General features: G+C 38.0%; 1 protein-coding gene across 5 annotated transcripts in view; it reads right to left on the bottom strand.

Moving 5' to 3' along the window:
* Window positions 1-27,102, bottom strand: part of CTBP1 (C-terminal binding protein 1) — a 418,690-nt gene that overhangs the window by 220,343 nt on the left and 171,245 nt on the right. Inside the window, exon 1 of one of the 5 annotated variants that reach the window (XM_048849153.2) lies at window positions 10,516-10,538. The exons of the other annotated variants lie outside the window; for them this stretch is intronic. Within the exon in view, the coding sequence (XP_048705110.1) occupies window positions 10,516-10,522 (7 nt within the window). The 5' untranslated portion in view covers window positions 10,523-10,538. Of the gene's footprint in view, window positions 1-10,515; window positions 10,539-27,102 lie in introns of those variants that run through there. 5 annotated transcript variants of the gene reach the window in all.

The raw sequence follows: 27,102 nt of genomic DNA, 5'->3' as shown, positions 1-27,102 counted from the left end.
CCCTTCACATTTCAGTCTCTTCCTTCTTTCACCTTCCTATCAACCCTTGGGAAGCAATGGAGCCAGGAGTGTGTTTCTGGAGTGGGTAGTACAGAAGAACCAGTTAGGTGTTAGGCTGCACAGCATTGCTCCTGATAATTATGGCATCACTGCGTAACTGTCCTAGTAAGAGTCTCTGAGTTTACTATCCATTAAAACAAGTGTTTCTGTTTAGGTGTAAGGAAATCAGTGAGAAATATGAAAATTGTAGAAACCTGGATTTTCTCATACCTGCAATTATTCCAACAGTTTTAGTTATGTGGGAATATTTATACCTGTTTTATGCCAATCATACGAGATCATTACAGTGGTCTCTTTTGGCCTTATGATCTATGAATGTGTAACAGTCTCTCTCTTTCATCATCCACACATTAGGTTACTATGTGCATGTCTTCAGTTCTGGTGAAAGTGAGAATCAAATGTGTCACCTCAAAGGGAAGTAAAGCACTCTGATTTAAGATTTCTTTAAGAGTCATAGGTCATCATAGGTTTAGGGAGCCTCAGAATAAATATACATGTCCAGCTGACAACAGAGACCGCTTGAGCAAATACTGTGTCTGTGTGGATGGTAGAAAAGCATCCTTCCCATTAGCATAACAAAATACAATTTTCTTTATTCCCAAGGAAACTTTTATAATGTAACATATTAAACATGTAAATATTTTTCTAAATTTTTAATTCTTTTCAACAGAAACAGAATGGATAGTTAGTGGTTTTATCTGCTGACAGATTTTGGCATGAGCCTATTAATATCCATTTTGAACACTGATTCTCAAAATACAGTGTCTGTAGCTTCTGAACAATTAATTTACAAGGTAAACTGTTTGGGAAATTACTATTGCTTGATCCATTAAAGGATCTAGCATTTATTTAATTAAGATTCCAAGGAACCTCAGCAGAAAATTTCCTCAAAAGCTATATTCAGTTCTACTTGCCAAAGTCTTTGCACTCTGCATCCAGTCGTAGATTCTAGGTTTAAGCAACACACTGCTTTTCAGCTCTAGTACACACAACAAGTCAGATCTCACCAAACTCATATGGAAAACGGCCCACACTGATGATGCCCAAAGGACTCCACTGAACATTCTCAAAAAGAACATTGATACCTATGGCAACACGCCCAGAACCTGACTCTTGCAGCTCATTTTTTCGCAACACACACATGCTTCTATGCTTTTGCCTGTGCTTCAGTAAGAACATTTTGGTGGCTCTGGCATAGGAGGGCTGCACTCAAGAGAGTAACATTTTTTTCCCTACGTCACACGATTGTATTTATCTTTTATGCAGACTGCTTAGCTAAAATATCTGTTCGTCTAGAATGTATAACTAATTTCAAGAGTTTAACAATTAGACAACAAGCACCACAGACAGAGAACCACAGGCACAGTACATAGGTACAATACTGCATTAAATACTTTTGAACGCAATGTTCCCATGTATGAAGAGTGCAACAAACATTTATCATGAACTTCTGAAACAGTTCAATCCACTCTGAGCTGGATTAACTCTTTGCCCCTGGAAACGCGCTTTTCTCAGCATGTATTCTGAAGGGAACAATGGAATGTGCCAGAACTGCTGGGAACAAGCAGTTAACTGAATGAAAAAAAAAACAGTGAAAAAAAAATCAGAGAGACAGTTTTTGGCCCACAAGAATCATGTGAACCTGGTGTATGTGTGAGTGGGTAGAAAATCGTTTTAATGCTGACATCTTGGTTTTTGAACTGGGTACCTATAGTATGAGACACATGAAGATTTTGCATGACTTAGCAAACTATAGTAAAAATTTTGGGCAATGGGAAGGAAACCTGATGCTTGGTCTTCAGTTTAAGAGTATGGTACAAATATATCACAATGGAACTCGGACGTTATCGTTCATATTCTTCATAAATAGGTACTAGAAACTAGGAAGATATGAAAGCTATATTTCACATAAGATAAAATTAATTTCAAATAGTAATTTGACACTTTTTACAAACATATTATGTCAAAATACAAGCAATAGAGTTTAAAATCCTAGCTTCCAAGTAATTGCCTTTAGGCCATTAAGAAAAAAATACATAAAATAGTTCTTCAGCCACAGTTTTTTCTTTATTTGTAACAAATAAGTTTATATCAATTTTGTCCAATATCTGTAATGCTATATAATTTTAAATCACGTATCTAGTACTCAGTGACACCATGGGAAAGCACAAGTTAATGCAGTATTAATTAAGTTCCTAATCATCCATGTAGATCCATACACAGGGCAGAACCTCTGCATGTAGATCTCTCCCTTCCCAAATTGAAGGGGACTGCTCAGCCATATGTACAGAACCATCCTTCTGCCCCTGGATCCCACAGAGGACACTGTTTATCATTCCTTTATGGGAAAGACTGGAGACGATGTGGGCCAGAGGGAAGACTGGGCAGTCCAGATGTGGAGGGAGAATCTATATTGCTTACCCTTCAGCCCCACAGGTTAAGCAGAATAGACAAGACAGCCCCTTCACTGATTTCCATTGCCCCATAATGTTGCCCAGGGTCCTCAATAGCACATGGGTGTATTTGGCAGTGTGGCTCCACTGGGATCCACATGGAGTTGCTAGGGGCCAGAGATGTGGAGTTACGGAACTTTGGGGTGGTTTTAACCTGTTACAGATCTTGAGCAGGCCCTGCAGCTTACTCCATGGAGGTGCCAGGCAACCCCCACCCCCACTTATCCTGATGGGACACTGTGGGAAGGATCTCCCCAAGGAAATCCCTCTAGGAATTTTTGCCCCAAAACTCCTTCCTTACCATGGGAGGGAATAATCTGAGTGTCATTTTTTCAATCTGAAATGTAAAGCAGGGGGTCGGGGTGGAGACCTGGGGCCAATATTTAGAGGGTAAATTTGTCCCATAACTGCTTCTATCTATTTTTAGAAGGAGGACAACAAAGGAAGGAAAAATTTCAGGAAGTCTCATGACTATCTAATGTTCCTGCTGCTAATGTCTATCAATTATTTTCAGGTTGCTATTCTTAGTACCATTTCTAATAAACTATAGCAAAAGGTTAAAATTATCAGCTCTTCCATGCTTCAAGAGAAGTTAATACTCCTTGTCCAAGAATAATTTTACAAATATTCATCATACCCTTTGAACATACAGCAGTGCGGTCACAGTCTTTTATGCAGACTGCTTAGCTAAAATATCTGTTCGTCTAGAATGTATAACTGATTTCAAGAGTTTAACAATTAGACAACAAGCACCACAGACAGAGAACCACAGGCACAGTACATAGGTACAATACTGCATTAAATACTTTTGAACGCAATGTCTAGAAACATCTTCAAGTAGATGCTCTTTATCTATATAAAATACTGTTGGAACAGCCACACCTCAGTTTGTTGACTGAAATTATAATCTGTATCTTTTATTTTCACAAGTATCTAGTATGTCAAGGTGGGCGAAGGAAAGTTTTATTTCCCATAGTCTTTGCATCCCACAGCAAGATACTCATATAATACTCTAGAAATCTTGCCAAGAATTATTTTTTATGTTTACTGCTATGATGTTGTTGTCAAAACATTGACCTGTAAAATAATATATTAGTAAGAAGAGAAATAATAAAATGCAGGGTGGATTGATTTAAATCAAAATAATTTAATACACCAATTGTAATCATTATTTAAATCAGCAAGCAGGAAATCCTACCTCAGCACCTCATCGAGGCGCCGTGGTGACCCTGGCCGTCTGACAGCTATGGTAGTGGGCCATATGCCCTGGCAGGTCTAACCATGCTACAAAGGTGTCGGACTACCCAATCCAGGAAGGGGGATTGCTGTCTCAGAGGAAAGAGTGCTTGTCCTTCTCCTTAGAGGTCTGAAGGCTAGCTAAGCTTGAGAACGTACGCATGCCTGCCTGCCCAGCCAGTGGGATGGCTTGAAGTCAACAGCTAAAACAACACAAGTAAATGGGCCTCAGTTCCCTGCGTGTACGTGCAGAAGAAAGGCAAGAGTGTGAAAACAATGGCGGATGTGTTGTGATCGGCACAGTGTTAGTAACAGCTGAAGACCGATCGATCCAGGTGTGACTTCAAAAATAAAAAAGGCTAACAGTTTCATGACCCAACAAGAATCCACTCATTAACAACTCCATAGCACCTCCAGAGGATCTCAAAGTATACCAGAAACATTAAATAAGACTTATAATACTCCTTTGTATTATGATTATTCCCATGTTACAAATGGGTAAATTGATTCAGAGGGTGGTTAAATGACTTGCCCAAAGTCACATAGCAAGTCAATGGCAGAGCTGGAATTTAACTCAAAAGATTTTACTCTTTTTCCTGTGTTTTAGCCACCAAACTAAACTACCTCACGTATAACATATGATGAAACTTCATTATAATGATGACTACATGTTGGACACAATTTTTAAGTTTGACACATCAATTAACAATAATTTGCAAATATCAATAAAAAACCACTAGCAATAAAACCCACCTGTCAATAGTCAATGGAATACTAAACTAAATATCTGAATAGGTGTACGTATTTTTCCCTACCTCCTTTCATCATGATATAGTGAATATAATTTTAATTTTATTTCAGCTGCTGAAATCCCAAAGTAAAGAACACACAAAAGAGCCAAATACTCCCACACTTTCACTGGAGAGAACCTTATTCGATGAAAGTATCCTCCTTAATTCCACTATGAGTAACGGTGACAGAAATCGTCTCACGGTATCCAGCAGTAAGCACCTAGATTCAACAAAAGAAGCTAATATGGGAAACTCTCCTCCGTGTTCAAACTGATACTGTTCCTTTAGCTTTCCTGTGCTTATATACTGTATTGTGAAAATCCTGTTGCTTAGCTACTATTACAACAGCAGCAAGCAAGAGAATACAAATGAAAAAATAAGTCAATAACCATGTGTTATAAGACGTTCTGGGTTTGAGCAAAATATCTAGTTCATTATGGAATATTCACTAAAAACAATTAAGAAAACATTTAATTGGATGTTTAAGTAGTCAAAAGTCAGGACATAAAGTTAAGCCTATACATGCAACTGTAACATCACCCCTTCGGTGTATATATTATAACATAGCCTTTAATTTCATGATCACATAATATTTTTTCAAATTATACAATGTATCATACATATTTTTCATTCTTGAATAATGATCAAATATATGGACAATGTAAATCAATTTAGGTTGCTTGTGTATAACAAAATAATATAATTATTATCCTATATTATTTTATTTAAATAATCTGTAGCCTTGCAGATAGTTCCAACTGTGGAATTTATCTAGTTGGGTATCACTGGAGTGCCTGACCTTGAACAGTTTAGTAGTTCCTTCGGAATAAAACCTACTCCTCTGAACACAAGGATCTGCACAATGCCACAACCGGGCCCCTTTTCCACTGGAGCTTATAGGTGCAGACCTGCTAAAGACTGTGGAAACAGGATTTCCTGCACTCCTTAGCAGGCAGTGGTGGATTAACCCAGGGGCCCTGGCCAATTTGGGGACCCCTGCAGGAGTGCTGGAACCTGAGTAGAAGAGGAGGGGGCCACCGGCACCAGAACTTTGGCTCTGCCGCCTGCTCCATCTCTTCCCCTGAGGTCATGTCCCCTGCGCCTCCTCTTCCCTCTGCGGTCCCATCCCAGCCAGGCCAGAAGCCAAAGCCAGGTCATGGTAAAGAGCCGCCTAGGGAGCCCTGGTCGCTGTGGGAAACCCTGGACCTTCCACCTGCCTGGGGTGGGAGACCGGAAGGTCTGAGAACAGTCCCTGGCCTGTGTCCCCGCTCCCCGGGGAACACTACCTAGGGCAAGTGAAGGGTCCAGAGCTGCCCACAGAAGCCTGGGCTCCCTAGGCATCATCTCTTAACATGGCCCAGCTCCGACTTCTGGCCTAGTCATAGGGCAGAGCCTCTGGGGGGAGAGGAGGAGCAGGAGGCAGGGCCCCATGGCAAAGGAGGAGTGGAGGACCCAAAAGTTCTTTTTGCCCAGGGCCCCAATAAATCTTAATCCACCTCTATAAGCAGGCCTATAATGAAGGTCCATAATGAAGACTATGAGGAGAGGGCATGGGGTAGAGGGAAGATGCAAGGCCAGTCAGGGATCAGGGATCTTCTGGGGCCTGAAGGATCAACTAATATTGAAACTAAATTCATATTGGAAAATATATACATCAACTGCATCAAGTTTTCTACAACATGAAAATCTTTACACATAAGATGAATAAAAATTTTCCTGCAACTTGGTTTTAATTCCCCTGGCTCCCCAAACTTCCAATCACCTTCATACCTGTTGAGGTGTACCACTCCTGCTATAATGCTTTTGCCATAATGCTCGTGCTTTGCAAACTAAGCAATCACAGAGAGAAACACAGGTCCCCAAAGTTTCTTAAACACAGTAAATTGTGACAAGAGGAGTGTAAAAATCCTTATACTCTCAGACTATTTCTTTACTTAAAACAAATCTGGCAGCATAAAAATCTGCACATTGCACTTCATAATAAACTAGCAGCAAGTGATGTAGAGGTTAGTGACAACATTAACACGTTACTACTAAATGAAAATCACAAATCTTTAAAAACTCTTCATCACCCTTGTTTTCCGTGGTCACTGAAAGTATGCATTTAAAATAACTGCAGAGTGCAAGTACTGAATTAGACTACTACATCAGTGACAAGAATACTGTACGCTAACTTTATAACTTCATATTTAAACAGATCTAATTTTTAAATTGACATTGCAGCTAAAGGTTAAACTTATCAATATGTGGCAAGACAGTACAGACAGAAACAAGTATCTCATAGAAATCATTTACCGAGCAATTCCTTCCCATCTCTAGCAAGAAAACACTATATGACACGTGGTTTGAATTTAAACACACACACAGACAATTAAGGCCCTGATCTCCAAACACTTACACCTGATGAAGTAACTTGAATCATGTGAGTAGTTTAATGAGACTATTTGTGATTAAAGTTATGCATGTGCTTAGGCCCGGATTCTGCAAGGACCTCTGCAGGGGCAGACCCTTGCACCTGCATGCAACTCTTTGAAAGTCCTGCTATTATAATAAGAAAAATTATCAAGATTGTAAAATTGGCTGGGAACATCATTATTTTAACCTGTGGAAAACAAAAACAAAACAAAAAAATCCAACCACAACAACGACGAAAAATCTTTATTCTCATGTTCGATCATTTGGAGAACTAGCTCTCCAATTTAACTTTTTCCTTTTAGATACTTAATAAAAGGAGGGAAAAGATTCTAACTCATCTGGAAAATAAAGGAAATAGTTCACATTTAACAACAACTTTCAATAAATAGAGGGCTCAATAGTGGGCTAGCCAGGCGCACAGAGTAAGAGGCCTCAGGCTGCTACTCTGCCCCTGGAGCATCCAGTTCCCTTGCTGTAAATTGCACTGGGACTATACCTGGTGCAACACATGCTGGTGGGCATGTTGTGGGAGGGAGCAAGGTTCTGTCCCTTCCACTCACCTGTACCGGGGGGGGGGGGGGGAATATCAGCTCTGCAGAGCCTGAATCCCTCTCCTGTGCTGCTGCGCATGATGTGGGTAGCTAGTGTGGCGCTCCCATGATAACCTGGCCACAGTTTGGCCTAAAATGTTTAGAATTCCATCATTTTCTATTTGCACTCAAAAATCCTCAACACGTATATAATTCCATGTAGTATTATTCTTGTTGTTCTATGAAGAAATTCTGAAAGGTTTACTTTATATAATTATATAGTCAAAATCAATGTCCATGTCCATTAAAAATCAGTAAAAAGATTATATGTAGTATATATAATCTTTTAAACACTTTAACTAATGAAACACAGTTATATTTTCCTTGAAAGCATGTGATATATGCATAAATACCAGATTAAAGAAATATTATCAGTTCTATTAAATAAAACATTTCATTCACAATAAAAAAGAGATTTTATATGAAACCAGCTGAATTACTTATGTATACAAATATTCATGGCCACTTAGATATAATAGGCTATTAACATTTCCACTTTTATATAAATTCAATCGGAAATACGTAATTTCAGGCAAAATAATTGAACTTGCATTATATTCACTGATGGGAGGATATTGACCTTTCCTTTGCATTTGTGGACAGCCCTCGTGCAGTGAAATGGGTGCAGTTTGTGTTCTTTATTATTAAGATTTTGAGACCCCATACTGGGAACATGCAGCCCTCCTATACATTCTGGCTTCCTGTGTAGCAGTGCACAGCTGAGACTGGGTGATAGGCTAGGAACAGTGGATTTGCAGCAGTGCAGATCCTCTGGCTACTTCTCATACGCTGCTCGTGGCAGGGATCAGAAATGTAGATTCTGGTCCTGCTCTGAGGCTGGGCTAACAGCCATGGAGTAGCTCCATTAGTACTTCACAGTATTGGTAGGAGAGGAGGAGGAGTCCTTCCTCCCCAGCACCGGAATAACTCTCTAGTGTTTGGCCCAGGATGTGGGCCAGTCTAAGGTTTTAGGCCGAGAACAAACACTCAATAACTAGGGGTAAAATTTTGGCTACAGTTAAATCAACAGCAAATCGCCCATTGTCTTCAATGGGAGGGATAGCTCAGTGGTTTGAGCATTGGCCTGCTAAACCCACAGTTGTGAGTTCAATCCTTGAGGGGGTCATTCAGAGATTTGGGGCAAAAATTGGGGATTGGGCCTGCTTTGAGCAGGGGGTTGGACTAAATTACTTCCTGTGGTCCCGTCCAACCCTGATATTCTATGATTCAATGGAGTCAGGATTTTACCCTACATATCTACTCTAACATGGACACATTAAAGGCCTGATTTCAATGAAAGTTTTGCCTGAGAAAGATGTTCAGGCTCTGGCCCTTAACCTTAAATTAGACACCTGGTGGCTTAACATTTGCTGTGAGTTACCTGTGTCATATCGAAGTCAATTCGTGAATGCAATGCAACTTCAACTATTATCCAGTGCTTGGAAATACTACTGAGAGTGGGAGTTTTGCCTGAATAAGGAATACAGAATTGAGACTACATTTACTGAACAGAATACATTTTGAGGATACGCAGTTAGCCTATTGCAAGCTTTCACATTATCCCAATCGTGCAAGATAAAACTAAAATGCTGAAAAAATTACTATGCCATAAAATATTTGGGAACTTGTTCATTGCTAAAAAGTATCAAGATCAGAAGTAACCTTCCTAAAATTAGACATATTAGGGAAGCTTAACGGTTAAAACTTTCAATGAAAAAAAAAACATTTATTCATCTGAAATGCATGCGGAAAACACAGTATAAACAGACGACTGCAAGTTTACCAAGCAATTCTCCTGAAAGGAATGACAAGACCAGAGATATGATACAAAAGAAAATAAATGCAATACTTTTCCTGAAACTATAAACAAGAGTATTTGCAACAGGTCAGGAAAAAAATCTGCAAATATAAAAAATAATCCTACTCTCTTTTAACTTCATCTTTATTGTTTGTTTAATTTAAATAAAGGTGAAGTCAAACACGTTCAGATGATGAAACACAAACATGTTCATTTCTAACTAACTATAAGTTGCTGTCTGATATTGCAGAAAAAGCATGAAATCGTGAAACCAGTTTTCAACAGTTAACGGATTTTGCTTTTCCAGCAAAGATGATGATCTAATTAAATTCTAACTTATTGTTTTTAATAAAGCGTACAAACCTCAGTTTTTAAATGATTAGATAAATGCACAGCACTGATAAACTCAGCCTTCAGTTTATTTTGGTCAATTTTCTCCTACTCAATAACACATAATGAAGAATATACATAAAATTCAAATCCCAGTTGCAGTCTCTCCTCAGGACACTAGTACAAAGCTGAACCAAATCAAATGAACACAGTTTTGTTTAAAAAATAGTGACAATTGCGGCTCAAATAAAAACAATTTTATCAAAGCTCTGCTTTTTGGCATTTCACATTTTAACAGTGTGTGCTCTAAACAAGGAGGAAGAAATCAGCTCCTGTTATCATTTTTACATGGGGCTGTCCCAGTCCTGCCCTCGAGGCAAGCTCTCTGCACAAACTTCTGCTAAACAATAGCCTTTGTATATCCTCATATGGACATTTACATAAAGGGTTTCTATTCACACAACAAAGAATCCCTTCAAAAATCGGTGCATTTTCAAACATATGAAAAATATTTATGATCCCTCATTCACAACAACAGAACAAATCAGGATGTGTCATTTTGTGCTGATAAACCTGTGTCTGAGAGTTCAGAAAAGCAGAAAACAACAGCTCAATCCCAGCACAGCTTGTGCTTATTAAATATACAAGCCACCCCCTTTTCATCCTCTCATAACACACTCGCAGGAGAACTGCCCAGCGTGGGATCAGAGGCACCCCACCCAAGGCTTTTCACATCATAAAAATGAATCCAGCCTCATTATGACAGTCACGGGAGACTATTTAATATTTGCTGCTGATTATGTGGATGAAAGAATGAAAGGAAAATGAAAGATGATACAAACCTTGCATCCCCACCTTCAGGTTTTCAACCAGAATATGCTAGTGCTTGTGAAAATATGAAGCAAAGAGGCTCAAGACCAATCAGTGTATACAGGCATTCCAAGTTAGCCAATCACAATCACCTACCATTGGATGTTAGCCAACCATATCATAGCTCATTACTCAGTCAGACAGCAAAAGGCTGGGGGAGGGGAAATAATAATAATAAAAAACCCTTTCAGAGATGGCTAATATAATATAAACTAGTCAAGATTAAGAAATAAAGGCTTGTCTTTGTGTTACACAGTAAGATTTCTTTTTGTCTGAAAGAAGCAGTCAGAATGCAATTTTGCATTTTCTAAAATTTAAATTATAAATTAAAACTTTAAGAGGCCCTGCTGCAATTGTATTACCTCTGTACAGAAAGGGACTGAAAATGAACATGGGTTTCCATTTAGTGTCAGAAAAGGCAAATATTTAGAGAGTCCAAAATGTTAGTCCCAATTAAAAAACAAACAAACAAACAAACAAACAAAAAGCTTATTCCTAATAAAATACAGGATCAGAAAGGAGAAACAGAGTGGCTGTTTACCAACAATTTTTTCATATATCAAAATGTATACAATACATAAAGATTCTAACAGATCGTACATTCATATTGTGAACCCAACTTGGCCTTTTTGAAAAAAAAAACCGTTATAACCACACAACTACATTTGGCACGTTAAGATTTACATTACCTTACTATGTGGAAAATTACCTTATTTATGTGGAGAATTCTAAAGCAAATGTAAATTATCCTCTTAATCAGTAAGCCAAATCCAACAACTTTAGAAAAAATAACTGCATTATCCCATCAATTCTCCTTTTCATTTTTATAAATTAGACACTAACCATTTCAACATTAGAACCCTTCTCTTTAAAAACTCATTCGCTAATATCTAGTTCTAAAAATAAACGATTGAGTCCACACAGGTCACTATCAGTAAATCTTAAAACCAGAAAGCTAACTATCATAAATGGATAAATAGAAAAGCTCATACTGTTTCTTTGTGCTTCACAGTCTATGACCCCAAACTTTCATAGGTTTGAAATTAACAAAAAAGAATGAGAAAACCGGATTTTCTCCTTTATGATGCAACACTTCTTTCCATCTTCTCTCCCCAAAAAATAAAAATCATATTTGTTGCAAACTCTTGCTTAAACAGGCCATGTTATTCATTTGTTCATTGTGTTTTCAGAAGTCTTGAGGACAATCTACAGTAGAAAGGTTTTCTTTTGCAGATCAAGAAAGACATATTTCTAAGGTGCCCCAACAGCCAAGAACTCTGTGGTGCTAGAAACTGCTGACAGGCAACCAATAACAGTGACAAATTATACATTCATGGCATCTGCAACAATCGATAAACTGACTCACCAAATTAATAAAATATAGATCACAAAGCATACATTTTTATTAAAGAATAATTTCATGATAACCAAGTACTGTGGATGCTTCCAAGCATAGGATTTAATTACATGCTGAGCAAATCTGGCATTTTGTGATAAACTGCAAAAATAGTCTTTGCAACAGCAACTGGGAAAGAACATTGCTGACATAGTCTATAAACATGTTTTATAAAGCACAAACCAATATAAAAAAAAATCACTGAATGGTAGTTACAGAATCCTCTACCATATCCACAATAATAATTACTTTTTAGAGTTCCCTTGTTCTATAATTTATTTTTGCTAACATCTTGTTGATTTTTGTGTTTAAAATCATTTTTAAAATTATTACCTACCAAGGGGCATTATTATACTTCAAATAAATTCTTAACAAATCAGACTTCTTAATAGGGATCATTACTGGGACATACACTTTCTTTCTAGTATAATTATTATAATGAGAATACATATTTCATAGATTCCAAGGCCAGAAGGGACTATTGTGATCAACTAGTCTGACCTCTTCTATAACACAGGGCCACAGAACTTCCCCCAAAATAATCCCTACAGCGTACCTCTTAGAAAAACTTCCAATCCTGATTTTAAAATGGTCAGTGATGGAAAATCCACCATGACCCTTAATAAATTGTTCCAATGGTTAATTACTCTCACTATTAAAAATTTACTCCTTATTTCCAGTCTGAATTTGACTAACCTCCAGCCATTGGATCATGCTAGATTAAAGAGCCCATTATTAAATATTTCAGAGTAACAGCCGTGTTAGTCTGTATTCGCAAAAAGAAAAGGAGTACTTGTGGCACCTTAGAGACTAATCAAATAAATTGGTTAGTCTCTAAGGTGCCACAAGTACTCCTTTTCTTTTTATTAAATATTTGTTCCTCATGTAGGTACCTATAGATAGGGGACCAGATGTCCCATTTTTAAAGGGACAGTCCCGTTTTTGGGACTTTTTCTTATATAGGCACCTATTCTCCCCCCCCCCCCCCGTCCCATTTTTTCCACAGTTGCTATCTGGTCACCCTATCTATAGATCATGATCAAGTCATCCCTTAACCTTCTCTTTGTTAAACAAAGTAGATTGAGCTCTTTGAGACTCTCACTTTACAGCATCTTTTCCAATCTTTCAGTCATTCTTATGGCTCTTCTGTGAACCCTCTCCAATTTATCAGCAGCCTTCTTAAATTGTGGGTACCAGAACTGGACACAGAATTCTGGCAGCAGTCAAGCCAGTGACAAATACAGAGATAATATAACCTCTCTACTCCTACTCTAGGATCCCCAGTTTATGTATCTCAGGATCACATCAGCCCTTTTGGCAACAGCAACACACTGGGAGCTCATGCTCAGCTGCTTATCCACCACAACCCCAAATCTTTTTCAGAGTTACTGCTTCGCAGGATAGAGTCCCTCATCCTGTAAATATGCCCTACATGCTTTGTTCCTAGATGTACAGATTTACATTTAGCTGTATTGGAATGCATATCGTTTGCTTGAGCCCAGTTTACTAAGTGATCCAGATCTCTCTGCATCAGTGACTTTCCTCTTTATTATTTATCACTTCCCCAATTCTTGGGTCATCTGTAAACATTATCACTGATGTTTTTATGTTTTCTTCCAGGTCCTTGATAAAAATGTTAAATAGTGTAGGGCCAAGAACCAATTCCTGCAAAACTTGACTAGAAACACACTTGTTCAATGATGATTCCCTGTTTACAATTACATTTTGAGACCTAGTAGTTAACCAGTTTTTAATCTATGTAATGTGTGCCATGTGAATTTATCATTCTAGTTTTTTACTCAAAATATTGTGCAGTACCAAGTCAAACACCGTACAAAAAAATCTAAATATATTACGTCAACATTATTAGCTTTTTCACCCAAATGTGATATCTTTTTTCGGTGAGATTACAAGTTAGTTTTCCAAAAACCCATGTTGATTTGCATTAATTACATTTTAGTTTTATATTAATCAAGTCCCATATCAACTGCTCCATTATCTTGCCCATGATCAGTGTCAGGCTGATGGGGCCTCTAATTACCCTTTTTAAAAACTGACACAGCATTACCTTTCTTCCAGTCTTCTGGAACTTCCCCAGTGCTCCAAGACTTATTAAAAAATCAACATTAGTGGTCCAGTGAGTTCAAAACTCTTGGATGCAAGTTATCTGGAAATGCTGATTTAAAAATGTGAAACTTCATAGCTGGTGTTTAACATCCTCCAGAGAGACCAGTGGAATAGAAGTAATTTTATCACCATATGATGAGAGTAAATCACCTGTTTTTTCTCCGAATATAGAACATAAATACTTATTGAACAGTTCTGCCTTTTCTAAATTATTATGGATAATTCTACCATTTTCACCTAGTAATTGACCAATACAATTGTCAGGATCTTTTTTGTTTTGTTTCTAATATATTTTTAAAATCCTTTAATTATCCTTCACTGCTGGCCACAGATTTCTCCTTGTGTCCCTTTGTTTCCCTTATCAACTTTCTACAATTCTTAACTTCTGATTTATATTCATTACTATCGAATTCCCATTTCTTATATATTATTTTTTATAGCTGCTTTCTCTTCCCATCTAAACCAAGTCAGGTTTTTAACCAATATGGCCTTCTTCCTTGATTGTGGGATTGTAGCTTTTTGGGTATCTAGTAAAGTGTTTTTAAATGATTCCCAATTAACATTTTTTTAATTAAATGCTTCCTTCCAGCTGATTTGTCTCAGAATTGTTTTCAGCTTTGTGAAACTGGCCCTATTGAAGCACAGAATCTTTTTAGACATTGAAATTCAACATGAACCAATACTAACCACTTCAAGGTAGGAAGTAAAGATGACAATAGCTTCAGCATCACATCTGAAGTTTGTTCGGCTACAACTGTTTTGTCACCATAAACCTCCATTACAAACTCAAATCAACAGTTATTTAATGTATAAAATGTCTACAGTGCAGACTGATGTCTGTGGGACTTTCCAGCAACTATAATTCCTCAGTGTAGGCTCTGATACTGTGAACATTTAGTACATGCTTAATTTTAAACTCATGAATAGTTCTATTAAAATGACAATTGGGCCCTTAAACAGACTTCATCCAAAGTTAGAAATCCTCTTCTGACTTTAAATCCAAATCAAAGACAGTTTTTAATGCTACTGCTCATAAATATCTGAAGATTATCTGTATAGTGCCCTGGACCTGGGTGTGACAAACGGACTTTTTGTTATTGTACTATAGCCAACCGTATGGATGGTACTTCTTTTCATTAAGGGTGAAATGACCATATTTTCATAGACTTTTAAGGCCAGAAGGGACTCATCTAGTCTGACCTCTTACATGACACAGGCTGTAGAATTTCACCTAGTAATTCCTGCATCGAGCCCATAATTTGTAACGTGTACTCTGACTGCGATGGAACTCTGAAAATCCTAGTTGTCCCCTCTTAGTAACAGTATCTCACAAGAAATAAAACATTTAAAATGTTGGAACTCCTGTGGTGTGAACATTACCAAATAAATCTATTGCTTGATCTTATTGTTGTTACTCTTATTCTCTCTTCCCCATGCCAGTGCTATTAATCAATCTACAACGTATGCCTTAGCCGCTGATTCTACTATGGGTAGACCCCTGAATCTAAAGAGAGCCCCACTGACTTTAATAAAGCTGTGTGGGTGGAGGCGGGGGGTACCCCAATTAAAATAGCTTCCAGGAGCAGAGCCTTAAAAAGCATGCTTTATACATAGGCATGCATATTATGCTCATTATTGTGAGTTCTGAGAAAATTTATGGCAGAAACCCTTTTATTCATCTATTAAAGCAGCATATTTATAGTGTTATATAAATAACAAAGTAATTCAGATGGCATAGTGAACAATATCTGCAGTCGTACACACTATTTTTTCTTCTCATTTATTTGTGTTGTGGTAGTGCCTAAAACGACAACCAAGGAGTGGCACAATCACTGTGCTATGATCTACCTCAGGGGTCGGCAACCTTTCAGAAGTGGTGTGCTGAGTCTTCATTTATTCACTCTAATTTAAGGTTTCACGGGCCAGTCATACATTTTAATGTTTTTAGAAGGTCTCTTTCTATAAGTCTAGAATATATAACTCAACTATTGTTGTATGTAAAGTAAATAAGGGTTTTAAAATGTTTAAGAAACTTCATTTAAAATTAAATTAAAATGCAGAGCCCCCCAGACCGGTGGCCAGGACCTGGGCAGTGTGAGTGCCACTGAAAATCACCTTGCGTGCCACCTTTGGCACATGTGCCATAGGTTGCCTACCCCTGATCTACATGTACACATGTAACAAACAGACTGTCCTCTCCCAAAAGAGCCCACAATCTAACAGGGGACTACAACAAGCTGATGGGGGCAGCGGGAGAAGAGGGAGAACAAGATGCTACCGAGACAATTATGATTAATATAAGCAGCAGCAGTTATGGTCTTAATAAGTAGGGCACATGACCCCTGCCTTACAGTACTTTGAGAATGACCGCACCACACATTTAACCAGGGGTCCATTGTCCGGTTTGCTGGAGGAAGGTGTGTACCTCTTTAAGAGAGACAGAGTGATTTAGCAGCAGTTTCAGAGTCGGCTGTGGGCACATAGATCCATCCCCCTGAAGAGAAGGGAGGTTACATAAATACATGCTGGGCAAGGAAAACCCTCTCTTACCTGGACCCTCCCATCAATGGAAGTGGTGAAATATTAGTTGGGTCAGGATCTACTGTGGGCAATGCACTAGTTGCTCCTTTCTCAGGGCGTTGGGAAGGAATATTTCCCTCACCAAAGGGGGGGCGGGTCCTCCCTCCCACAGCAGGTTCAGGGGGGCTTAGTTGGGACAAACATGGAACTGGAGTTAGGCTATGGTGTCACAACTCATTATATTGATGTGGAACAGATGTCCAGTGTAGGTACTCCATTCGGGAGGTATACAGTGATCAGATAAATGGATTGGTAAAGGATTTAAAGGAGGCATTTGTTAAAGGAGTGGAAATAGCATCGTGCAGGGCTTGTACAACTAGCACGGTAGAAAGCCAACCCCCCCACTCTTTTATAGCTGACCTTAACCCTCACTCGAGGGGAGAGGGAATGGTAAGGTCCCAAGCACGGGTAGACTGGGGGCCAAGACAGGAAATGAGGAGGGCTGATGGAAGCCCTCTGGCTATATTTGAAATGATTATGGAATTACCTGCACTGTACAGTTTTACCTAGCAGGTATCCCCAGACAGTTAATAATAAAGTTGTGGCCTAATTAAACCACATCCAGTGTCTCTTGTCCATTTTCTGGCATAGCGGGAAAATGAAAACATAATTGTTAAGAGAGAATATACACGAATGTCTCTCCACACAGATTTTAGATGGTGATAGAATTCATCACCATACTAAATAGTCTCAAGACCTTCTGATCCCAGGCCCATGAGCAAACACTGTTCATAAAGTCAAAATCTGTTGTATGGAAGAATTAAAAAGATTCATCCTTTACTTAAAATGCAAGTTTGGGGTAGAATATACTCATCATTTTGCAAAACTGCCAACACCAATGACATTCCTTCTTTACTGCCATAATCTTCATCAAAATCTGAAAATATGCATGGTTAAGATAGCAGATATTGCAGGGGTGTCATTTGCATATCAGATGGGAAAAAAGATTCACAGTAAAAATACATGAATAAGAAAACAAACTGATGTTATACCGAAGTTTAATGTACTCCTTTAAGAAACCACAAGTTTAATCAGAACAGCAATTGATAAACATAGTAACACTCTAGAAATAACAGGGGAGATATGGCCTACGTACTACTCCCTAAATTTCCCTCTCTATTCTTTGAAAAAGACATTTATGCTTGCAATTTTATTAAAACATTCCATATATTAGTGACCTTCCAATTTAAAGGTATTTAATCTCATTGGGAAACAAACAAGTATGTTTGGGGAAGGGCTACCTTTTTGTTCTGTTCATATATTGCAATGGGATCCTGGTCCACTACTAGGACTCGTAGGAGCTATGGTAATACTAATAAATAAATAAATAAATAATAATAATGAGGTCTTCCTTGCTTTTCCCCCCATGACACAAGAGGCAAGATGGTGGATATGCAAAGGCTAGACTATGGCATTTGGCTTTAACCCATATTTCTGGCTAACATCCTTAGAAGAAAAAAAAGATGTCTGCATTTTGTGCAAAACTGAAGGTAAAGTCTTTTGCACAGAATGATATAGAAGTAAATAATTTATCATGAGATAAACTGTAAGGTAATTTTATGTAGCTAGCTCATAATGCCAGCAGCAACAGCTCTGAATAATCTTATCTAAACAGGAGAGCAAAGATATATATGCCCAAATTCAGCCCTGGTACAAATGGGTACAGTTAACACTGAAGTCAACAGAAGTTGCACCCATGGACTCCAAGGCTGAATTTGTCCCCCTACTTATAAAATCATGGAGCATTCCAACCCAGATTTTCATAAGTAACATGTTGTTAAGGTCTTTGTATTATTCTTAACTTTTGATTCTGCTGCATGGGTTCATTAATTTTCATAGGCAAGCAGTACACTATACCTCAGTTTGCTTCTGCACTTCTCTTTGATTGCTTCCTGTAGTTTATAAATCAGATGTCTGTAATTATCTCCAACAGTATACAGTACCTTTTAGGAGGCCTGAATTAACCCAGATTTAACTTGGCATTCCAGAAAATTGACAACACTTGTATCTGCTGACAGCTGATCTGTAGCTTATTTGGAACTGGATAATCTTGGTATTTCAAAGAACTGACTGTAGTTTAGTAATCAGGACTTCACTGATAAAGGCAAAAAAGGCTTACTACTGTATACAGCATATCTGCCTTTGGCACTTTATATTCCCTGAAATTCCTAAAAACCAGTTCCGTTAAAAAAAGTAAAGTGTTCTTAGAAGCATTGCCAATACGAAGACTTTAAACATAGTGTTCTGCTTGTACCTGTCTGTCTCTTCGTAGAATGATCAAGCAGAATCTCTTTAAAGCAGTTCAAGAGAGTCCTTAATGTTCAGGATCCAAGAACAGCAGTTCTGAGGGCAATCACAACACACTCAGTGAACAGCTTGTCCCAAGGGACAAATCCTGGGTTTGAGTAGTCCAATGTGAACATGTACTTATTACCAAAAATATGGGTTTTCTGGGTAAGTATGGCCAGTGACCTCAGGGCTTACATTTAGGTCTATCCTTTAATATGCTACATTTAAATTTAGAAACAATTTATTGTATGGAGCCTGAATGTTTCATTCTGAACAGTTCTGCAGGCTCAAGTCTGACACGCATAATTCAAGCCTAACTAATGGTAAAATTAATCAATCTTCAGATGGCAGTTTTGCTTTCAACCTGGCTGCAGCAGGGCAAGAAGTTACAGTTCAAACGAAATAAACAGTGAATTTTGACACTACCCAGCAAAACCTGTCTGATGTATTGATATTTGTATAGTTTTGTATGTGTTGAAAGAGGAAAAGTGAAGAGACTGCTGGCCAATGCAGAGGCTTTAGACATTACTCATCAGCAAATCAGATGGCTTTAGAAGTGTGTGTGTGAGTGTGTGTGTGTGAATATACACGTGTAATCTTCTGTTCTCTTTGTTTTTCAAAACAAAAACTTAAAAAAAATGTTTCATTCTACCAAATTTTAATGTACACTATTTCAATGACAATAGTCTTAAAACAACATTATGGATCTATCTTAAGTCTACAAAAGAAATTATATCCAGAGTTAAAGATGTTTCATTTTCAGTTCTTGTTATGCCTAGGCGAGGAACTACCAGATAGTTACAAACAGTGGATAACATTAAACATCTCCACATCAATTACAAAACAACTGAACTCTGAATTCCTTCATTTACACCCATAAATACTCAACTTTATTTTATTTATTTGTATACAGTAATGCTCAGCTACTACAATGATGCATGTAGCTTAAAAACTTGAATAGAAAATAAAACATCTGAATGCTGAGGTCCTCAGAAATTGCAAATAACATTATTCCTAATCAAAGTATTTCTAAATATAAATGAAAACACTTTTATTTTCTTTCCTATACAAAGTTCTAATGAAAATAATAGACTAGGAGACCAAACCATTGCAATTAAAAGTTGTGTAGTAACGTTAATGCCAGTATGGGGAGGGGTCATTTAAACTGAGAAAGGTAACACACCTAAGGTAGGAGCAATCCCTTTCTGCTTCCTTTGTCACATAATAACATAAGAACGGCCATACTGGGTCAGAGCAATGGTCCATCTAGCTGAGTATCCTGCCTTCTGACTGTGGCCAATGTCAGATGCTTCAGAGGGAATGAACAAAACAGGTAATCATCGAGTAATCCATTCCCTGTTGTCCACTCCCAGCTTCTGTCAAACAGAGGCTAGGGATACTCAGAGCATGGTGTTGCATCTCTGTCCATCCTGGCTAATAGTCATTGATGGACCTATCCTCCAGGAATTTATCTAGTTCTTTTTTGACCCCTGTTATATTTGTGACCTTCACAACATCCCCTGGCAACAAGTTCCACAGGCTGACTCTGAATTGTGTGAAGAAGTACTTCCTTTAGTTTGTTTTAAATCTGCTGCTTATTCATTTCATTGGGTGATCCTTAATTCTTGTGTTCTGTGAAGGAGTAAATAACATTTACTTATTCATTTCTCCACACCACACCACTCAAGATTTTATAGACCTCTAACATATCTCCCCTTAGTTGTCTCTTTTCCAAGCTGTAAAGTCCCAGTCTTGTTAATCTCTCCTCATAAGAAAGCTGTTCCTATCCCTAATAATTTTTAGAGACTAACCAATTTATTTGAGCATAAGCTTTCGTGAGCTACAGCTCACTTCATTGGATGCATACTGTGGAAAGTGTAGAAGATCTTTTTATACACACAAAGCATGAAAAAATACCATAAATTGGTTAGTCTCTAAGGTGCCACAAGTACTCCTTTTCTTTTTGTGAATACAGACTAACACGGCTATTACTCTGAAACCTAATAATTTTTGTTGCCCTTCTCTGCACCTTTTCCAATTGCAATATATCTTTTTTTGAGATGGAGTGACCAGATCTACATTCAGGAGTCAAGATGTGGCTGTACCATGGATTTATACAGAAGTATTATGATATTTTCTGTCTTATTCTATCCCTCTCCTAAAGGTTCCTAACATTCTGCATTTTTGACTGCCACTGCACATTGAATCCAAGATCTCTTTCTTGAGTGGTAACAGCTAAGTTAGACACCATCATTTTGTATGTATAGTTGGGATTCTGTTTTCCAATGTGCATTACTTTGCATTCATCAACATTGAATTTAATGTGCCATTTCGGTGCCCAGTCACACAGTTTTGCGAGATCCTTTTTAACTTTTCACAGTCTGCTTTGGCCTTAACTATCTTGAGTAATTTTGTATCATTGTTTATGAATACGTTGAACAGCACTGGTCCTAGTACAGACCCCAGGGGCACACAACTATTTACCTCTCTCCATTCTGAAAACGGACCATTTATTCCTAACTTTTGTTTCCTATCTTTTAACCAATTACTGATCCATGAGAGGACCTTCCCTCATATCCCATGACTGCTCACTTTGTGTGAGAGCCTTTGGTGAGGGACCTTCTCAAAGGCTTTCTTAAAGTTTAAATGTACTATATCCACTGGATAACCCTTGTCCACATGTTTGTTGCCCCATTCAAAGAATTCTCATAGATTGGTTAGGCATGATTTCCCTTCATAGAAGCCACCTTGACTCTTCCCCAACAAATCGTGTTCATCTAGGTGTGTGATAATTCAGTTATTTACTCTAGTTTCAACCAATTTGCCTGGTACTGGCTTACTGGCCTGTAATTGCTAGAATCTACTATGGAGTCTTTTATAAAAATTGGCATCACAGTAACTATCCTGCAGGTATCTGGTACAGAAGCTGATTTAAATGATAAGTTATACACCACAGTTAGTAGTTCTGCAATTTCACATTTGAGTTCCTTCAGAACTCTTGGGCAAATGCCATCTGGTCCTGGTGACTTATTTCTGTTTAATTTATCCATTTGTTCCAAAACCTCCTCCACTGGCACCTCAGTCCAGGAAAGTTCCTCAGAATTGTCACCTAAAAAGAATGGCTCATGCTTGGGAATCTCTCTCATATCCTCTGCAGTGAAGACTAATGCGGATAATTCATTTAGCTTCTCTACAATGGTTTATCTTCCTTGAGTGCTCCTTTAGCATCTCAGTTGTCCAGTGGCCCCACTGATTGTTTGGCAGGATTCCTGCTTCTGATGCACTTTAAAAAAAATTGCTATTAGGTTTTGAGTCTTTGGCTAGTTGCTCTTCAAATTCTTTTTTGGCGTGCCTAATGATACCTTTACACTTGACTTGCTGGAGTTTATGCTCCTTTCTATTTTCCTCCATAGGATTTAACTTTCAATTTTTAAAGGATGCCTTTTTGCCTCTTATCACTTCTTTTATTTTGTTGCTCAGCCACTGTGCCACTTTTTTGGGCCTATTACTATGTTTTTAAATTTCGGGTATACATTTAATTTGAGCCTCTATTATGGTGTCTTTAAAAAGTGTCCATGAAGCTTGCAGGCATTTCACTTTTGGGACTATACCTTTTAATTTCTGTTTAACAAACATCCTCATTTTTGTGTAGTTCCCCTTTCTGAAATTAAATGGTGGGCTTCCCTGGCGTTCTCCCCACCCCGACAAGGATGTTAAATTTAATTATATTATGGTCACTATTACCAAATAGCTCAGCTACATCAATGATTCTCAATCTATTTACCACCATGGGGCGCATATGCAGCTCTCTGTGTTATGTGGGCTGCATCCACACAATATATATTCTACCTGTATGGCCCTGAGGATATCACATTGGACACAGCTGTGTGCTGATTGCACACCATTGAGCTACATTCATCTCTTGAACCAGATCCTGTCCTCCAATTAGGACTAAATCAAGAATTGCCTCTCCTCTTGTGGGACTTCCAGGACTAGCTGATGCAAGAATCAGTCATGTATGGTGTCAAGAAACTTTAATATGAGACACTCTAGTTCACTCATCTTAGTATTTAGAATTCTATCATTTGTATATGAGCACTTATAAAATTTGTCACTTTTTAGCTGTCTGCCATTATGTGATGAATGGAATGAGACTCTCATTTGACTGTTTCTCATCAGATCCTACCTGCACTTTATCATCTTCCATCCTCTCCTCCTTATTACGATATAGAGATCCCCATTAATAGATCCTCCCCTAAGGGATGTGTCTATCCGAACTGCCTGCTTCTCTGTACCTGTTAGCTTTCCCCCAGCACTTAGTTTAAAAGCTCCTCTTGGATTTTTTTAATTTTACATGCCAGCAATCTGGTTCTGTTTCAGTTTTAGGTGGAGCCCATCCTTCCTGTATAGGCTCCTCCTTTCCCAAATGGTCCCCCAGTTCCTAATAAATCAAAATCCCTCCTCCCTACACCATCCCCTCATCCATGTATTGAAACCCTGCAGATCTGCCTGTCTAATTGGCCCAGCACATAGAACTGGAAGCATTTCAGAGAATGCTACCATGGAGGTCCTGGACTTCAATCTCTTACCTAGCAGCCTAAATTTGGCCTCCAGGACCCCACTCCTACCTTTCCCTATGTCTCTGGTACCTACATGTACCACGACCACCAGCTCCTCCCCAGCACTACACATAAGTCTATCTAGATGTTTCGAGAGATCTGCAACCTTCACACCCGGCAGGCAAGTCACCATATAGTTCTCCCAGTCATTGCAAACCCAGCTATCTATATTTCTAATGATCGAATCCCCCATTACTATTACTTGTCTCTTTCTAATAACTGGAGCTCCCTCCTCTAGAGAGGTATCCTTAGTGCAAAAGGATACCATGATATCTTCAGAAGGGAGGGTCCCAACTATGAGATCATTTCCCTCCGCCCCAGTTTGATGTTCTCGTTCCCTGAGACTCTCATCCTCCTCAACAGTACAAAGGGTGTCAGACTGGAGGTGGGACCGTCCTACTCTGTCATGGCAAGTCTCATCTATGTACCTCTCTGTCTCCCTTAGCTCCTCCAATTCAGCCACTCTGGTCTCCAAAGCCCGTACTCAGTCTCTGAGGATCATGAACTGCTGGCACTGAATGCACACATACACCACCCACTTATCAGGCAGGTAATCATATTGTGGGGTCCAGGAGTTTATTTGCTGATCCACAATCAGTGTAGTCAACCCTTAGGTCTGGTTTCTATCTGATACATTGTCCAGTGAATATAATTTGTAGAAACATGTCATGTTATCCAGCTTTTAGAAGTTGATATTGTAAACGTTAAGCAAGCTTTATTTATTTATGGCAAGGTCACAGGATGGTAGCCCTGAGGCCTATCTGCATCTTGTGTATTGGCTATGGCTGTAATATATCTAGTATGGTACTATTTACCTGTAAACAACATTACATTGAAATGGAGACTCTTAGTGGAGGTAACTTATTATTTTGTGCCTATTGTCTCAAGGTATAATCAGCAAAATGAAACATGTGAGTTGCCAAGAGACTACACTATTTGTAAATAGAGTGTCTACAACTATTAGACTTTATAACTGACTTCCCCATGTGGGGTCTAGAGGATTCTCCTTTTTCAATCCAATAGAACAGCATATTAGCTCTTTTGCTGCCAGATGAGAGCCAATACGTTTAGTCGTGATTGAAGATAATGAAATATTACAAAATACACTATTATTAAATTCTGTAGAGAAATTATCTATTTAAATTAATTGGTGTGTTAGCAACCAAATATACAGTTTTGGACAAGTTAAAAATTAATCTTAATATACATTAAGGTCTTTAAAAATCAAATATCCCATTAAATTTTTTAAAACCGGTAGGAACTATATAACCGCTGCTTAGAAATATCTTTAAACAATACAGTATGAGAAGAACATAATACACACAGTTTTGTTTGGTTTTGTATATAATTAAATCTTAGAAGTCCCTTTTCTAATGTACAACAGTAAAATGAGAATTAAAAACAAAGAATCTCTCTCTCTCTCTCTCCTCTGCTACTGCCCCACGCCTGCCCCATTCATTTTGCTCCCTCCAGTGGAGGCTACTATTACACTTTCCTCTTCCTACAAGACAAAGCACTAGAGAAAAGACTGAATAAAAGTATTAGCATGATGTTTCTGTTAAACTGAACCCCAATTAAATACTTATGTTGATATTTGCATGGTTGTCATTTGTGTTTCAGTGTTAACAACCATGGGGATGAAGGAGAGCAGTTTATGTCTCTCAGAGACTTTATCTGTTTGCAGTCTCAATACAACACTGTATAAGTATAATTTGGATCACATTCCGAAGGTTTTTCTGTGTATGGGGTGTATGCAGGTGTATGGGTTGGAGATGTACAATCATAAGGGTTAGAAACTTTTAAAGATATATACAAAAGTTTAAATTCTGCAGACATTTTGGGGGCCAACAGGGAAGTACTGAAATAGTGTTGTGACTCACCTCAAGTTCTCAATATTTGTACAATAGTGACAAGACACTGCAAAAAATTTCAAGTTTCAAGTTTTTGAGGACATATTTTAAAGTCCTGTAGGATAAAAGGTTTCTAAGTGCAACAATCTAAAAGTGTTGTTCCAAAGTCACCGTTTTAATACTACATACATCGCTCCCACTGGTTCCTACACACTTCTGTTCTCTATCTGCTGAATGAAAGATCAGTTGATGAGGAAGAGCAGCTTCCATTGTGTCTGAAGACTCTCACAGCACTTATAGTACTTGGATTTTGACAGTATGGTTAACTTTTATTTAACACAGAAGGAAAAGTCAACTGAGTTTAAGAAAACAGTTAAGCAGTCAGTCTAAGTAGCAAGAGATGATCTCTCTAGTTCTCAGAACAGATAGATATCTTACAGACAAGCAAACTATTATAAAGAAATAGTTTCCAGAATAAACTAGTTCAAACTAGAGTCTCAAGGTGCAAAGTAAACAACTTTGCCTTTTCAATAACCCTAGCACTTCTAGTAAAGTAATAGAACAAACACATGCCATTCAAAATAATGATATTAATACTTTATATTTCTGCAGCATCTTATATCTGACAAGCTCAAAAGAGCTTTACAAACAGTTACGTGTGACCTAAGAAACTATTTTTATTCCTGTTTTACAGGTGAGGAGACTGCTGCACAGAGCGATTGAATTGCCTTTGGTAATACAGAAAGGTTCTGTCAGAGCAGAGATTAGAACCCAAATCTCCTGATTCTAAATCACATACATTCCAAAACTAATATTGTGAAGAGCACATACTTAACAGTTTCCAATGAGCATTTCAATACAGTAAGCTACCCACAAGTCAGAACAAGAGTCAGCAAGATAACCATAGGATTTAACAATAAAAGCTATTTTAAAAATAAAGGAAGAGGAAAAAAAGGATTAAAGTTAGTGTTGTCTTTAACACCAATAGGTTACTGGTACATCAGCCAATCTACAACTGGATGTGCTCAAGAAAGAAACTTGAACTACTGTACATTAATGTAGGTTAACATTACATAATGTCTACATATAACACTGTGATATTGACATGGGTGATTCTAGGACAGGTTATAATTAGAATTGCTTTTAATTTTATTATTATGAAATGGATTTATGCAATTATAAGATATTATTGTGTCATCGTGACATATTTTCCAAGAAAAATTTATGAGGCTAACAAAATAAAAGTACTTCAAAAAAAAGGGAGGGGAAAAAAGAAAAAAATATTCAATATGCCAAGATGACTCTGCTATGAAATTTTATGGCATCATAATGGGAGAATATAATTCTATCATGTAACATCAGGCAATTCAAACTTACTCTGTGGAAAAGTTGGTGATTAAGGGATTCTCATGAATTTTCCTGTATACTATGGAATTGAAGCTTTCGCTTCAGAAACATGTTTCCAGCCCTTCTGTTTGCACAATAGATTTCACAACATATATTGATGCACTGCTGTCTTGAATCTGAAGCCAAAAAGACTGAAGCAATAATACCTCCTGAGATGTAAACCTCCTGTGCTCATTAACCACTTTTCTGCTAGATACATGTGAAAAGATAAAATGCCCATTCAGGCCTTCTGGATACTACTTCTACATTTTTGTTTCCTTGGGCATTTTTTGCAGAGTTTCTTGAACACAC

This window comes from Caretta caretta, chromosome 4 (genome assembly GCF_965140235.1).
Source record: "Caretta caretta isolate rCarCar2 chromosome 4, rCarCar1.hap1, whole genome shotgun sequence".
Lineage (NCBI taxonomy): Eukaryota > Metazoa > Chordata > Testudines > Cheloniidae > Caretta > Caretta caretta.
The sequence above is the reverse complement of the archived record's forward strand: the minus strand, read 5'-3'. Positions and strand labels throughout refer to the sequence as shown.